The sequence below is a fragment of the Hyperolius riggenbachi genome, chromosome 3 (genome assembly GCF_040937935.1).
Source record: "Hyperolius riggenbachi isolate aHypRig1 chromosome 3, aHypRig1.pri, whole genome shotgun sequence".
NCBI classification, from domain to species: domain Eukaryota; kingdom Metazoa; phylum Chordata; class Amphibia; order Anura; family Hyperoliidae; genus Hyperolius; species Hyperolius riggenbachi.
In genome coordinates, this window is record NC_090648.1 from 466793371 (window position 1) to 466807518 (window position 14148).

Sequence of the window (14148 nt, forward strand, 5' to 3'; positions counted from 1 at the left end):
ACGGAACCCATGCGGAATCACGTGATATACGCTCTGACGAAGCTCCGGGGGCGGGGCGAAATGCATTAGCGCTGACTACTACTATATCCGCACGCCAGGCCGCCATGCCAGCGTGGGATTAGCATCATTCGACTATACATCTAACCTGGGCCCAGTGAACCTTTCTGAGATGAGAGATACAGCATAGCTGATAAGTATACGCTTTATTACTGGATATATCTGATGTGGAGGTCCCTGTTGCGAGTGGACAGGGGGATGTTGAACTTTGCTGTACAGATACCAGTGATGGCCAAGTGACTGTTGATAGTGCTTTATTGATACAAGCAGTGGCTGTATCCTGTGAAATAGCAGTACCATATGGTCGCAGCAAATTATAAGAAGCTCATAAGTGAACATTAATATCAGGATTATAGCCGTCACAGCGAAGATATCATCGAAATGTTTTTTATGCTACCTCCATATTGATCTGGAAGATTTACCCAGCTTATGATGGAACATCTTTTCGAATAGCATGCTACAACAAGTTTTTCTCTCAACTCTATAGGGGTTTTTTTTTCGGATGGTACCACTGAATTTGTCTATTGCTAGCTGTATGCTGGCACAGGGTTATTCTATATTGGGTGGTTGAATGGGCCCAGATGTGTGAATGATTTGCTGATCATGCTGTATTGTTATGGCTGGCTTGGCGGCCTTATGTGCATGATCACACTGGTCTTAATTGTTTTTTTCTGACCTCTATGTGAGATTTTTTTGACGGATTTTTTCGCTTGGCCATATGGCCCATAGGGTGGACCAAGTGTATCTCACATGGTTTACTAGAGGTTAATGAGGATACCAGTGTGATCTGCATACAGGCCAAATATTGTTTTATTGATGGGATGGGTTATGTGGACGCATCTTGCGTGTGGTGTGTCATCCACCGACTTATGCTTATGTAGATGTGCTACAAAAAAGCTTTTTTACACTGAACAATAAATTTTCATACTTTTGCAATTTAATATTCTTGTGGTCAATTTTTGATCCTCCATATATAAGAGTGCGACATATGCTGGCTGGGTTGTAGGTGGGTTTTTTTGTAGTTCTGTTTTTGCCAGTGTCTGCACCTAACGAAAGTTCCTATTGATGCATGTTATTGTGTTGCAAACAGGAAAATTCCTGCACAGGTTTTGTATTACTATATATATTTTTTCTTGAATTTTGTATGGCACTATACATACTTATAATCAAATCAGATGAAAATCGGTCAAGTGCATCGCCCATGCAACCAATTTCGGGCTGAAATTGGTCGCATGAATTGGTCGGACATGCTGCAATAAGTAGAGCCGACTTGCTTGATCGGGTGCATGTCAGTATTGGTGAATGATAGCGGTACGAGCAACGAAACCCTCACCAATGTTCCGCCAGTGTTTTGCCCATCGTCCGAATCCGCCGCTTTTCCATACACGCTGCGGTACTGCCAGGTACCGCGACATAGGACAGGTAATGTATAATGAACGCATACATGCACATTAATACACTGGGGGAACAATGCGAGGCGGAGCATGCAGCGGACTCGGCCGATTGATGAGAGATTTCTTACTGAAATCGATCGGTAATCGGCCTGCTGGGTATGGACTGCTGACAGATCTCTCTCTGATCAGATTTGATTACAGAGATATTTGTCTGTTGGTCGAATCTGCCCATCATCGCTTGATGTATGGCTTCCTTTAGGGCTGTTTTCCCGTAGTAGATCAGATCGCAAAACGCCAGGTACTCACTCAGCTTATTGAAACCATGCGGGGATGTTTCCATCAGTGCGCTGTCTTTGCAATGTATTATTTCCTGATTGCAGTTGTTGTGCCTGCTGCATTATTCGTGTCCATGAGCTCCAATATAAAGTATAAGAACAAAGGAAAATCGCATAGGAATCGAACTGTTCTGCGATTTTTCCCCGATTTGGAAGCTCAAAATATTTTTCCATCCATTTTTTTTTCTTCTGGCAGAAATGGCAAATGCTCCACAATCTTGTGGTCATGCACTGTGTTTGGTCGACCAATAGATTTGATTATTTTTATGGCTTGATCGCTCCAAACCAATCGATGTCTACCAGATTATAAAAATAACACTAGATCGAGCAAGATGGAACATATCTGTCAATTGTACAATCTGTATATCTTTCCTCCTCCGTGGTTTCTTAAGGTACCCATACGGCTGATCGACCATTCTTTCGGATAAAAATCAGTGCTGCCAAGTGCATGTCCAATCGACAATGCCACCAATTTCGGGCCGAGCATGTTGATCAGACACGCGGCAAGATGTCGGGCCGTTTTTGTCGGTTGGGTGCGTGGGGGTAACAGAGATTGATATCCGGACAGCGGCAAACACGAACCCCTGACGCTGTCACCCTCTAATGTTCAATATGCCCCCCTTGGTGGGCAGTTCACTTTATATTACCTGTCCGTGTCCGCCGCTGGCTACGAGCTCTGTCCTCCATTTATACAAACGCCCCACAGCCATAATGTTCAGTGCTGCTCAAATCCGGAACCGGAAGATACCCGGATAGTTGCTATCCGGATATCTCCCAATTACCTGGGCGGGGGGGGGACATCTTCTTCGTTCCGTCCCTCAGCGCCTCCCACGATGCGCTCCACGAGCGTCACGTGATTACAAACACTTCTTCCTTCAACCCGGAAAGGAGGAAGCGTTTGTAATCACGTGACCGCCGCTTGGACCGCATCGTGGGAGGCGCCGAGGGACGGACCGAATACATCAGACAGGTAAGATTGACCCCCCGCCCAGTCCGCACAGGTTCACTGGGAGATATCCGGATAGAACTATCCAGATGTCTCCCGGTTCCGGATTTGAGCAGCACTGATAATGTTACCCTTTTAGTATCTACTGTTGAAGTGTTATTTTTCACCTTCACATCCCCTAAACAGCTTTATAATTTTCCCCACCCTGATGCACTCACTGTGTTGATAATGCTGTTCCTTATGAGACAGGCCCCACATGTCAGGACGATTTGTCCCACTTGGGCAGAAACATAGAGAGGAATGGTTAGTATTACATGTGCAGCAGAAGGTACAGGAGATGTTTTTGTGCTTTGCAGGACGACCCTTTCTCAGCTCTGGACATTCACCTGAGTGATCACCTGATGCAGGAGGGCATCCTGAAGTTCCTGCGAGAGGACAAGCGGACAGTGGTCCTCGTCACACACAAGCTGCAGTATCTGCCACACGCTGACTGGGTAAGTATACTTTAACGGAGATGCCACAATATTCCCCACTACTGTAATGGGGACCTGAGAGGGGCGACCAACATCTTCTTGAGAAAATGTGTAATTTTTTATTCTGTAGTAATGGTTCTCCTGTTCAGTTATTAGCTGGAGTGCTGACTGTTCTGTTTATTAAGAGCACCCAAAGTGGCCCTGTACAGTTACTTTTTCCCATCATTTAGGCCAGGTTTACATTGTCACAGTGTGGTGATCATGAGGCAGGGGAGCCTGACACCGCATCACTGCACCACACAAAGCCTTCTTCATATGTCCCCTGCACCACGGTGCAGCAACAGAGACATATGCATAGGCCCGCCCCTTGTTTATTGGCGTACTCTCGGCAGGAAGTAACTCCCCGGGATTCCCATTGATCAACGCATGCAGAGCTGTGTTGCACAGTGCTTTGTCGTTTTCACTTACTGTTTTGCCCATAGACTTCTATTATCCCAAGCTACGTGCATTAAGCACAGTATTCAAAGAATGTCCGTACAGCGCTCACTCCTCACAGTCATGCAAACAGTTTTTTTGCACAAAGTTCCACTATTTGTAATAATCTCCAGACTTTGATCGAAATGAATACTCTCACCAACGTTCAGTGACTGATTTGTCACAGATCAGCAAAACTCGTTTTTCAGATAACTCTTATGTCTGTCCGCTACCTTTCTCCTGTATTGTGGCTGCACGCTTGCTTCAACTCATTCCTCCGAAACAGAAATTATGACAGAACATAGCGTAAACCTGTATCACACTTCACTTCCTGATTTATCACACACATGCAAAAGTGAGTGCACCCCTACGGAAGTGAGTGCACCCCACACTATGTGTTCATGCTCCAACCTCCACCGCTCACAATAGACGGACTGCTCGCTCACCAGATCAGTATGCTGACCTATCAGGGACCAGCAAATATCGCTTAAAGGTCACCACTAGGATCTTCAAACTCCAGGCTTAATCAATACCAACAATCTTGCTTCAGCTTGTTCCTCAAAGAAATAGTTATAGTACATAGCGTAAAACTGCTTCAACCTTCAATTTCTTGTTAGCTCCACATGTGCAAAAGTGAGTGCACGCTCTGCAAAAATGAGTGCACCCCACGCTGTAAACCCGTGCTTTGGCCACCACCAGTACCAATAGTAAAACAGCACGCATTAAGCACAGTACTTGCTGTGACGCTCTGCATCGGATATTTCCAGTGCACCGCAATGGACCGCATTAGGTGTCAAAGTCTCCATAGACTTGCACTGCTTTTGAGGCCCCTTGGGGTAAAATAGGGTAACGCAACGCAGGTTTAGCAGTGGTAAAATAAGTGCTGGGGGTTGCCTAAAATATTACTGTACACGTTTTGTGCTTGCGTCTGGGAAATTCAAAGAGTCAGTAAAATAAGCAAGGGGAATATAATTCTGGAAAGTCCTGTATACAGTGCACTATTGGCATGGTTGCAAAACATATATATTCTTATTAGTTTGAATACATGCAGCCTAATAGCCACTTTCAGCAAATTACAGCATTTGTAGCTGTTATGTGCATCAGTGGCTGGATAGTAACTGCCTCTGACAAAGGACACCTGCGTTCAAACCCTGGCTGTTACTATTCAGTAATCCAGCACCTTTTCAGTAAAGAGTTATTGGGCAAGACTCCCTAACACTGCTACTGCCTACTGAGCGCGCCCTAGTGGTAGCCTCTCAATCCATTTGAGTCCGCCTGAATAAAAACGCTATACAAATGTTTCATTTATTAAAATAAATGTATTAATCAATACGTGCTTACGTATTTTCCCTACCCCCCTGTGTCTGACATCTCCATTCAGATTAGAATGAAACGGGGCTCAAGGCAATGTAGGCAATGTAGTATCTTTGGCCTCCCATAATAGTATTTATGGTTAGCTGAGGTGATAGTGGGGTTAAAGAGAACCCGAGGTGTGTTTAAAGAATGTTATCTGCTTACAGAGGCTGGATCTGCCTATACAGCCCAGCCTCTGTTGCTATTGCTATCCCAAACCCCCCTAAGGTCCCCCTGCACTCTGCAATCCCTCATAAATCACAGCCATGCTGTGAGGCTGTGTTTACATCTGTAGTGTCAGTCTCGGCTGCTCCCCCGCCACCTGCATGGCTCCGGTCCCTGCCCCCATCCCTTCCCTCCAATCAGCAGGGAGGGAAGGGATGCAGGTGGGGACCGGAGTTCTGCAGGAGGCGGGGAGAGCAGCAGACTGACACTATAGAGATAAACACAGCCAGCTCTGACAAGCTGTTTGTCAGCAGCGTGGCTGTGATTTATGAGGGATTGCAGAGTGCAGGGGGACCTTAGGGGAGTTTGGGATAGCAACAGAGGCTGGGCTGTATAGGCAGATCCAGCCTCTGTATGCAGATAATATTCTTCAAACCCACCTCGGGTTCTCTTTAAAGAAGGCAGCAGTCAGGCCTAGGCACCTGCACCTGACTCCTGCTCTGCCTCCTCTGTAAGCTGCATTGAGCAAGGTCCTTTCTTCCTATTGTGTCAGTTGGTACTTGTTATGCTGGCATGCCACTGTTGTTGTTATCTCACTTGTACTCCTAGTATTTATTATGCAGCGCTCCATAATTTGTGCTGCTTTATAACAATAATAACAAATGATGAGCGTGACAGGTCCTCTTATGCTGATTGCAGATCATTGCTATGAAGGAAGGCTTCGTCCTACGAGAAGGAACCCTGAAGGATATTCAGAATAATGACAATGAGCTGTATGAACACTGGAAGACCCTGATGAACCGCCAGGACCAGGAACTGGAGAAGGTTACTATTATACTGTTTCTATTGCTAGCCGGCCGCGTGTGTGACTGCAATCCCTGAATAACCAAGCTAAAATACAATCTGCTAGGGGTGCAATGTACTATTAGTGAGCAGAGATGGTCAGAGAGATGCTAATTTTCCTGGCGTCTATGCAAATGCAATGTAAACTGTAGGGGTGTTGCTAGAAACCTAGGAGATTCGGGGCACCAATGGGCACTAGGTGGGTTTAACCTGCGGCGCGCGAAGCGTCAAAACGTGTCATCCATAGTGTTTTCAATAAAAATTGTTTTTCTCAGTCCTTGCTGTCGGGTAACTTCTCCAAGGTAAGCCAACCGTGTAATTTTAAACAGTTTTTAGATTAATTTACCATCATTGGGGTGCCTCCTCCCATCCCTTATACTAATGGAAGGATATTCGCTTCTAGCATTGAGGTTCCCTCCTTTCGTGCATGAAGAGAGATCCAGAGCATGAAATGTTTGCTTGCTTGCTGACTGGTGTGGTTCTAGAAGGGACCCTCTAGAAAGGAGGGAACCTCAACACTGGTGAAAGGGTTTAGCACATAATGCTTTGCATGCAGTTCATTTTGGAAGTGAATATCCTCCTTTATTACAACCGAAAAAAACTTGCACTCAAGTTGTTTTAATTGTTACTAGAGTTCCAGCTTGTTGTGAGTTTTTTTTTAAATACTCTGTATTAGGGTTTACATTCTTACTAGTGCTAGGGACACTTTATTCATTCCCACAGTTCTCTCTGTCTGCTTTAAAATCATCCTTCTCTCCTAACTCACCAATACTTCTCTGTATTCTCCTCACAGCATGCAGGAGAGACTGAGGTGGAAAACAAGCTGATCAGAGGAGGTTACAGGTAGCTAGATGTGCTGTAGTATATTGCTGTAATATAACTAGCAGTCAGGTGGATATGTATACACCACTCCTGACTGACTGCTTGTGATGTTATATTTCTGGCTCTGCAGCATGTAACAAAGATCTGGCTGCTCAGTACTGTTCATGCTGGGAGAGAGTGAAACCGTGAAAAAGATATACCTATAATGCCATTCTGAACAGTCAGATCAGTGAAGACAAAAAACACACATTGCTGGAAACGTAACCCATTATCACCACCTGAATAAGATTCTTTCAGCTAGGTGATTACTATACTATACATACACTGAGGAGTTGATAGCAACCCCCATGTGCAGGAACATGGTCCAGCCCTGCAGAGCCGACCTTTTGTAGTGGGATGATTTTACAGCAGAGAGGCAGAGCTGTGTGAGGAAAGAAACTGCTCTTAGTACTTGTGGTAATGTGTTCCCTAACATACAGCATTAAAAAGAAAAAAATTCCTTTAATAGATAGACGTCCTTTAAGAACTGTTACATTGGTGTAATGGATGCTCTTCTCCTCTGGTACAGGACACGGATGCGGACCAGGCTACGATGGAGCGGAAGACGCTGCGTCGGGCAATGTACTCCAGGGAAGCCAAGGCTGCCATAGAGGATGAGGGGGAAGGTAAGCTTGTCTGACATTAGGAGGGCAGAGCTGAAGTGAGTATTCGGGGCAGACTGGTAGCAAAGCATGGTCCACCTTCCATCTTCCCACTCGACCCCACAGCTGCTGTGCTTGCATGTTCCTCTCTGGGACCTTCGTTTTTTGATGCTACAAGCGGATGTGTGTGGAAAGTATTGTTTCCCATGATGCCTCACTCCTAAATATGCAAATTATCTCTTTATGCCCCTGAAGTCAGGCTCACATCCGGAACCACCCCTATAATTTCCTAGTGGTTTTTGGGTCACCAAAAAGGGTTCTTTACAGTAAGAGTGATTAAGATGTGGAATGCATTGCCACAGGAAGTCGTTATGGCAAACTCTATACCTGCATTTAAAGGGGGCTTAGATGCTTTCCTTGTGTTGAAAGACATCCATGGCTACAGTTACTAGGTAATGCCTAATGATGTTGATCCAGGGATTTATCTGATTGCCATCTGGAGTCGGGAAGGAATTTTTTCCCTTTTGGGGCTAATTGGAGCATGCCTTGTAAGGGTTTTTTCGCCTTCCTCTGGATCAACAGGGATATGTGAGGGACGGGCTGGTGTTGTACTTTGTTCTCTGGTTGAACTCGATGGACGTATGTCTTTTTTCAACCAAAATAACTATGTGACTATGTATGTATGAGCTTTCTAGGTATTCTGTAGTACTGGTCGAAGCCCTATCCCGTTGAGCCATATCAATCTGTGCCATGCACTGATGAGGACCAGAAAGTCCGAAACAGGCTCTATGTATGGTGGGTTGATGTGGCTGTGTAAAATGTATAAGCTACAGTATGATGTGAGACTGGCTTTCGAGGCATAAAGAGATAATTTGCATGTTGAGGAGTGATGCATCTTAGGAAACCACAATTGCTCACTTAAAGCTGTTTTAAGAAGGCAAATTACACTTAGAAATGTATCTCACTTGGGTAGCTTTAAAAATTTTCATTTAGCAACTGAAATGTATTCTGAAACGTTGAGGCAACAGGAAGGAATCGCAGGCTATCGTTTGCATCTTCCTGACTTGGGGGTCACCTGCTGACCTCACTTTGCTATACAGAACATTCCTGATGGTGGTTGTCTTTGTTGTCACCGTGATATCTTGTCCCGCAGAGGAAGAAGAGGAGGAAGATGAAGAAGATGTCATGTCCATTGCTAATCGCCTACGTACCAAGATGCCGTGGAGGACGTTTTGGCGATATCTGACCTCCGGCGGCTTCTGCCTTCTCTTTCTGATGATCTTCTCTAAACTTCTGAAACACTCTGTCATTGTCGCCATCGACTACTGGCTGGTGAAATGGACGTCCGAACCTAAAAACATCAGCGAAGAGACCAACTCCACAGTCACCGCAACAGTAATGTTACTTTATAGAGAACCTTAGAATCTTCTTCCAGCCCTATCACCTATTTCTGTGATCCAGAGGAGATTACACTCTAATGACCTCACCACAGTCACACACAAGTATTATTATAATTATATACTTAAATGGCTCTGACATATTCCATAGTGCTGTTTAAAGATCACTGATCCATTCCCATCAGCCTCTGCACCGGAGGAGCTTACACTCTAATGCCCCAACTATAGCCTCACACTATTATTATACATTCATATATATCTGACGTATTCCAAAGTGTTGTATTGAGCTCACTGATCCATTCCCATCAGCCTCTGCACCGGAGGAGCTTACACTCTAATGCCCCAACTATAGCCTCACACTATTATTATACATTCATATATATCTGACATATTCCAAAGTGTTGTATAGAGCTCACTGATCCATTATCTAATTTCCTCATCACAATCACTCCCCATTATTAGTGCTATACAGTCATCACTGATCTGTTCCCATCAGGCTTTGCAACGGAAGATTTTACACTCTAATGTCCTCACCATGATCACTCTCATTTATTAATATAAATTGAAATAGTATTGACATGTTCCCAGGGCCGGTTCTAGACTTTTGGCCACTTGAGGCAAACTTGTGAGGATGCCGCCCCCCCCCCCATAGGTAGTATAATTGCCCCCAGTATAGGTAGCCTGGAGGGGGTAGCAGCCAGGAAGGGGGAGCAGCAGTGGGGAGTCAGACCCCTCCCCATCACCTGGGACGTGCAGCTCACCGATCCAGCCCACAGTCTCCCAGGAGGCAGAGCAGGGCTACAGGAAGATGGTGCCCGACGCTGGCCACATTGCAATTATTTTATGGTGAAATGCTGCCCACATTACGATTATTTTCTGATGAAAGATTGCTGCATTATGATTATTTTATGGTGAAACATTGCTGCATTACGATTATTTTCATGTTGGGGCACCACACGGGAGGAGAGGGGGGGGGGGGGCGCAGGTTTTCTCACCTGGATTGACAAAATGGCTATAGGCGCCCATGAGGCAACCCATTGGCTGCTTGGAGGAGCGGAGTGGGCAGCCGGGTGTTTATCTGCTGACCAGGTCAGAAATGTAGGTCATGCAGGACTTGTGTATAGATTTGTAGGCCAGGCATAGGTTCCATCTTGCTGGAAGTGATGCTACATTTAGAACTTATCTCCCCACTTTGTGTCTCTGTCAGAGTGACCCCAACCGGGCATATTACGTGATGGGATTCAGCATCCTCAGCGCTTCGGGGATCATCCTCTGCCTCATCACGTCGCTCACTGTGGAGTGGATGGGGCTCACCGCTGCCAGGAATCTGCACGACAATTTACTAAAGAAGATTATCCTGGCGCCAATCCGGTATACTCACCTCCTCTGCTGTACTGTATACATGTGGAACGTAAAATAACAATCTGACTATCTCATGTTAACAGGGCTGTGGAGTCGGAGAACTTTTGGGTACCTGGAGTCAGGAAAAAATGCTTTGACTCCGAATCCTAATAAAATTAAAGGACACATCAGGCAATATAGAGAAAATGAGATCTACCTACCCGGGGCTTCCTCCAGCCCCTGGCAGCTCCTATGTCCCTCGCCGTGGCTCCGGTGTTCCGGGGTCCCCTCCGTTGGTGATGCCGACCTTGTCAGGTTGGCATCTAATTCCCCATGCGTGAAAGCCACTCACGGTTGCGCTGACGTGGTTTTAGAGTGTACTGCCAGGCGCAAAACACTCCAGACCACGTGAGCGTAATCACGAGCGGCGCTCGTGAAGGCGCAGAAGATACTGACCTGGAGGTCGGCATCTCCAATGGAGGGGACACCAGAGCTGCGGTAAGCTGCCATGGGCTGGAGGAAGCCCCAGGTAAGTAGATCTCATTTTCTCTATATTGCCTGATGTTTCCTTTAAGCTGTAATGAAAAAGAGAAAATATGATAAAATGTTCTATTTCTCACAGGCCTGGACTTACCTCACAGGAGCCTATAGGCACAGATGTCCTTGCGCCTTAGACTTCACTCTGCATGACCCAGCAAACTCCCTACAAACTGCACTGCAAGTGTGCTTGCTGCCACCTCGCCCCTATTTCCCTTGCCTGTGATAGGTAGTTACAGGTGCCTCTTAGTATTAGGTAGCCAGAGGTAGCCTCAATATTAAGTAGCTAGAGGTGCCCCCTAGTATTACGTAGGTAGAGGTGCCCCAGACTGATGCGAGATCTCAGCCATGGAATGCTGAGAGCTGGGTGAGAAACCTCTCATTTACACTCTCATCAGGATTCTGCATAGGGAAGGAGGAAGGGAAGCACTTTGGAAGGAGAGTGAGCCACCTTTCCATCATCAGGCGCCTGTAGGCACGTGCCTACAGTGCCTAATGGTAAATCCAGCCCTGATTTCTCATATTATAGACATCATAAATAATTTACCTGTATATATACACAATAACTTCAGAACTTAGTCCACAATAATGAAATAAACCAAGTTGGCAATGACAGGGCAGGATGGCTGATGGGGTAGAGTGTCAGCTTACTTGCCATGAGCTTTTTGTTCCCAAAAGCAGATAGCATCTTAATTTAGCTTTAACTTTCTTCAACTTTGGCAGTGATACATATATACAGTACTTTCAAAAATTGTTACATGCAAATTAGAGCAGTCGGTGGAATCATGAAGTAAGGAGTTGGAGTCGGTGGATTTTTGTACCGACTCCACAGCCTCCAAAGCATGTTAGAGTTCAGCTATAACCAACACGCTTTTAATTGAAAACAAATCAGAAGTGAAAATAAACTTATGAGATCTGTACCAGTAATTGTATCTGTAGGACTATACAGGACCTGGAGTCCCTGATTCTTATTTTGGGTTTAAAGAGAACCTTAAAGGGAACCTGAGATGATGGGGGGAGGGGGAGAGTGATTTAAAAAAAATTATACATACAGTGGCTTCCTCCAGACTGATCATTCCTTCCCGGTCCTTCTATACCTTCTGGATCATATGCAATTTGCATGCGTGTCCCTGCAGTACTACTGTTCAGGTGCAGAATGCACCCGGCATCGGGTATTGGGGAGGATCCAGGGTGGCAAGGGAGCAATCAGCCTGGAAGGGGCAGGAAGATTTTTTCTTAATCTCCCCATCTCAGGTACACTTTAAGTGAACCAATAAGTTCTATTTACCTTGGGCTTCTAAAAAGCCACATGTAGTCCTTCAGGACCCTCGCTGTGCCCCTCTGAAAGCTGTCCGACTAAACCCTGTCACAGTCTACTGTGTATGTACAGTCCCGGCATAGGCCCAGCCTCGATCATCTTCCCAGTGAGGGGAGCATCCTGTGCATGCGCAGTTAATAAGATTTGCAACTGCGCATTCACCAAAAGCTCCTTGCCAAGTGAGTGTGACAGAGGCCAGGGCCGACTTGCGGGATCTCTTACACACAAATGATGGTGGGTGGGGGAGAAGGGGGAGGATTCTGATAAATGGGGGGAGCGGAGGACGTGAGGACTCTTGCCCATACATGCCTGTAACCTCCATTTCTACAGGTGAGTTCACTTCTGGTATCCTTAAGCCTGCCCCCTTTTTATTACCTGTACCTGGAGGTCATGTGGCAATCTCAGGCGGGCTCCTTCATTCCAGAATCATTTACAGCAGGGCTCCTCAATCCGTGGCCCGATGCTGGTCCGTGGGCCATTTTGAGTCCATCAGTGGGCTTGGTCTCTCTCTCTCTATTTTTATTCATGCAGAGCAGTGCACAGCAGAGAGTCGCCAGGTGCACCATCCTCTCCTTACAGCCATCTGCTATACAGCTGCATCCTCCATACAGGGCTCTACGCTGTCACGCACCTGGAGCCGAATATGAAGTATGACCGTTTTAATGAGAGGACGGCTCCACCTGGTGACACTCTGCTTTGCATTGCACTGCATGAATGAAAATAGAGGCCAGGTTGGCTTACCGGTGTGATGTGGTATGGCTGCTCTGTATGACCAATCAATTCTATTTACCTAGACTTCTAAAAAACCACATGTAGTCCTTCAGGACCCTCGCTGTGCCCCTCTAAAAGCTGTCCGACTAAACCCTGTCGCAGTCTACTGTGTATGTACAGTCCTGGCATAGGCCCAGCCTCGATCACCTTCCCAGTGAGGGGAGCATTCTGTGCATGCGCAGTTAATAAGACTTGCAACTGCGCATGCACTGCATGAATGAAAATAGAGGCCAGGTTGGCTTACCGGTGTGATGTGGTATGGCTGCTCTGCATGGCTGCTCTGTATGACTCTCTGTGAGGGTGACAACTTTGCAATAAAGGAAACCGGGGAGATCCTTAACTCAAAAATGTTGATACTTACCTCCGGAGATGGAGGCCTCTGAATCCTACAGAGGCTTCCCACTCCCTGTGTTCCAGCCCAAGACTGCTATTGGATCTTAAGCTAAAAAAAAGGGGGCACATTTAATATTGCAATTTACCTATTAAACATTCAGGTACCAACTGTTGAGAAAAGCAGGGAAGAACTGCAGGAAGAAATAACAAATGACTGACAAGAATTTGATCTTAAAGCACATCTGAACTGTGCTTAAAACTGTTGACTTTTACTTGCCTGGGGCTTCTTGGTCTCTCGCGTCCTCTGGGTCCTCTGCGTTCTCCTGGCAGCTCTGTAGGATCTGCGGCTGGAATGCCTACAGCGTATGCACAGCCCCGTCCATGGGCTCTTTTCAATTGCCCTCACAGACTAAGGGGGGCTGGAAAAAGCCCCAGGTTACTAAGGCAGGGGTCGCACATGCTAAAAATTGTATGCGCTTTTCTCAACACGCTAACAAAAACGCACATGTGCTTCCCAATGCACAATCGCAGTGAAGTGGGGGCAATGTATGTTTTCCCACAGCATTAAAAAAAGCGCTGGTATTGCTGGGTTTTTTTTTTCCCGCTGAGTTGACCGCGGAAAACCGCTGCCATTCTCCCTCCAGGTCTAGTGTGACCCCTGCCTAAAAGTCAGCAGTTTTAAACTCAGTTGCGGTGTGCTATAATTAGACACTATAAAGGATTCAGATTTCTGTCTCTTCTCACCGGCTCCCTCTGTCTGTGACTTGTAGGTTCTTCGAATCGACTCCGCTGGGATTAATCTTGAATCGTTTCTCTGCTGACACCAACATTATCGATCAGGTGAGGCGTGTTCTGTGTTCTGTCAACCTCTGTAATCACATACCGCAGTACAATAAATTATTGGATTCAATTATTAGTTTTCAACCTGTGTGCTGTGAGACCTATTCT

At 46.1% G+C, this 14148-nt stretch overlaps 1 protein-coding gene across 7 annotated transcripts in view; it reads left to right on the forward strand.

The window, feature by feature from the left end:
- The window catches only part of ABCC9 (ATP binding cassette subfamily C member 9), a 195735-nt gene that overhangs the window by 121907 nt on the left and 59680 nt on the right, over window positions 1–14148 (forward strand). For all 7 annotated transcript variants that reach the window (XM_068277946.1, XM_068277950.1, XM_068277948.1 and 4 more), the window contains 6 exons: window positions 3089–3226; window positions 5897–6022; window positions 7431–7527; window positions 8657–8898; window positions 10108–10271; window positions 13971–14040. In XM_068277946.1, the coding sequence (XP_068134047.1) occupies window positions 3089–3226; window positions 5897–6022; window positions 7431–7527; window positions 8657–8898; window positions 10108–10271; window positions 13971–14040 (837 nt within the window). The remainder of the gene's footprint in view (window positions 1–3088; window positions 3227–5896; window positions 6023–7430; window positions 7528–8656; window positions 8899–10107; window positions 10272–13970; window positions 14041–14148) is intronic.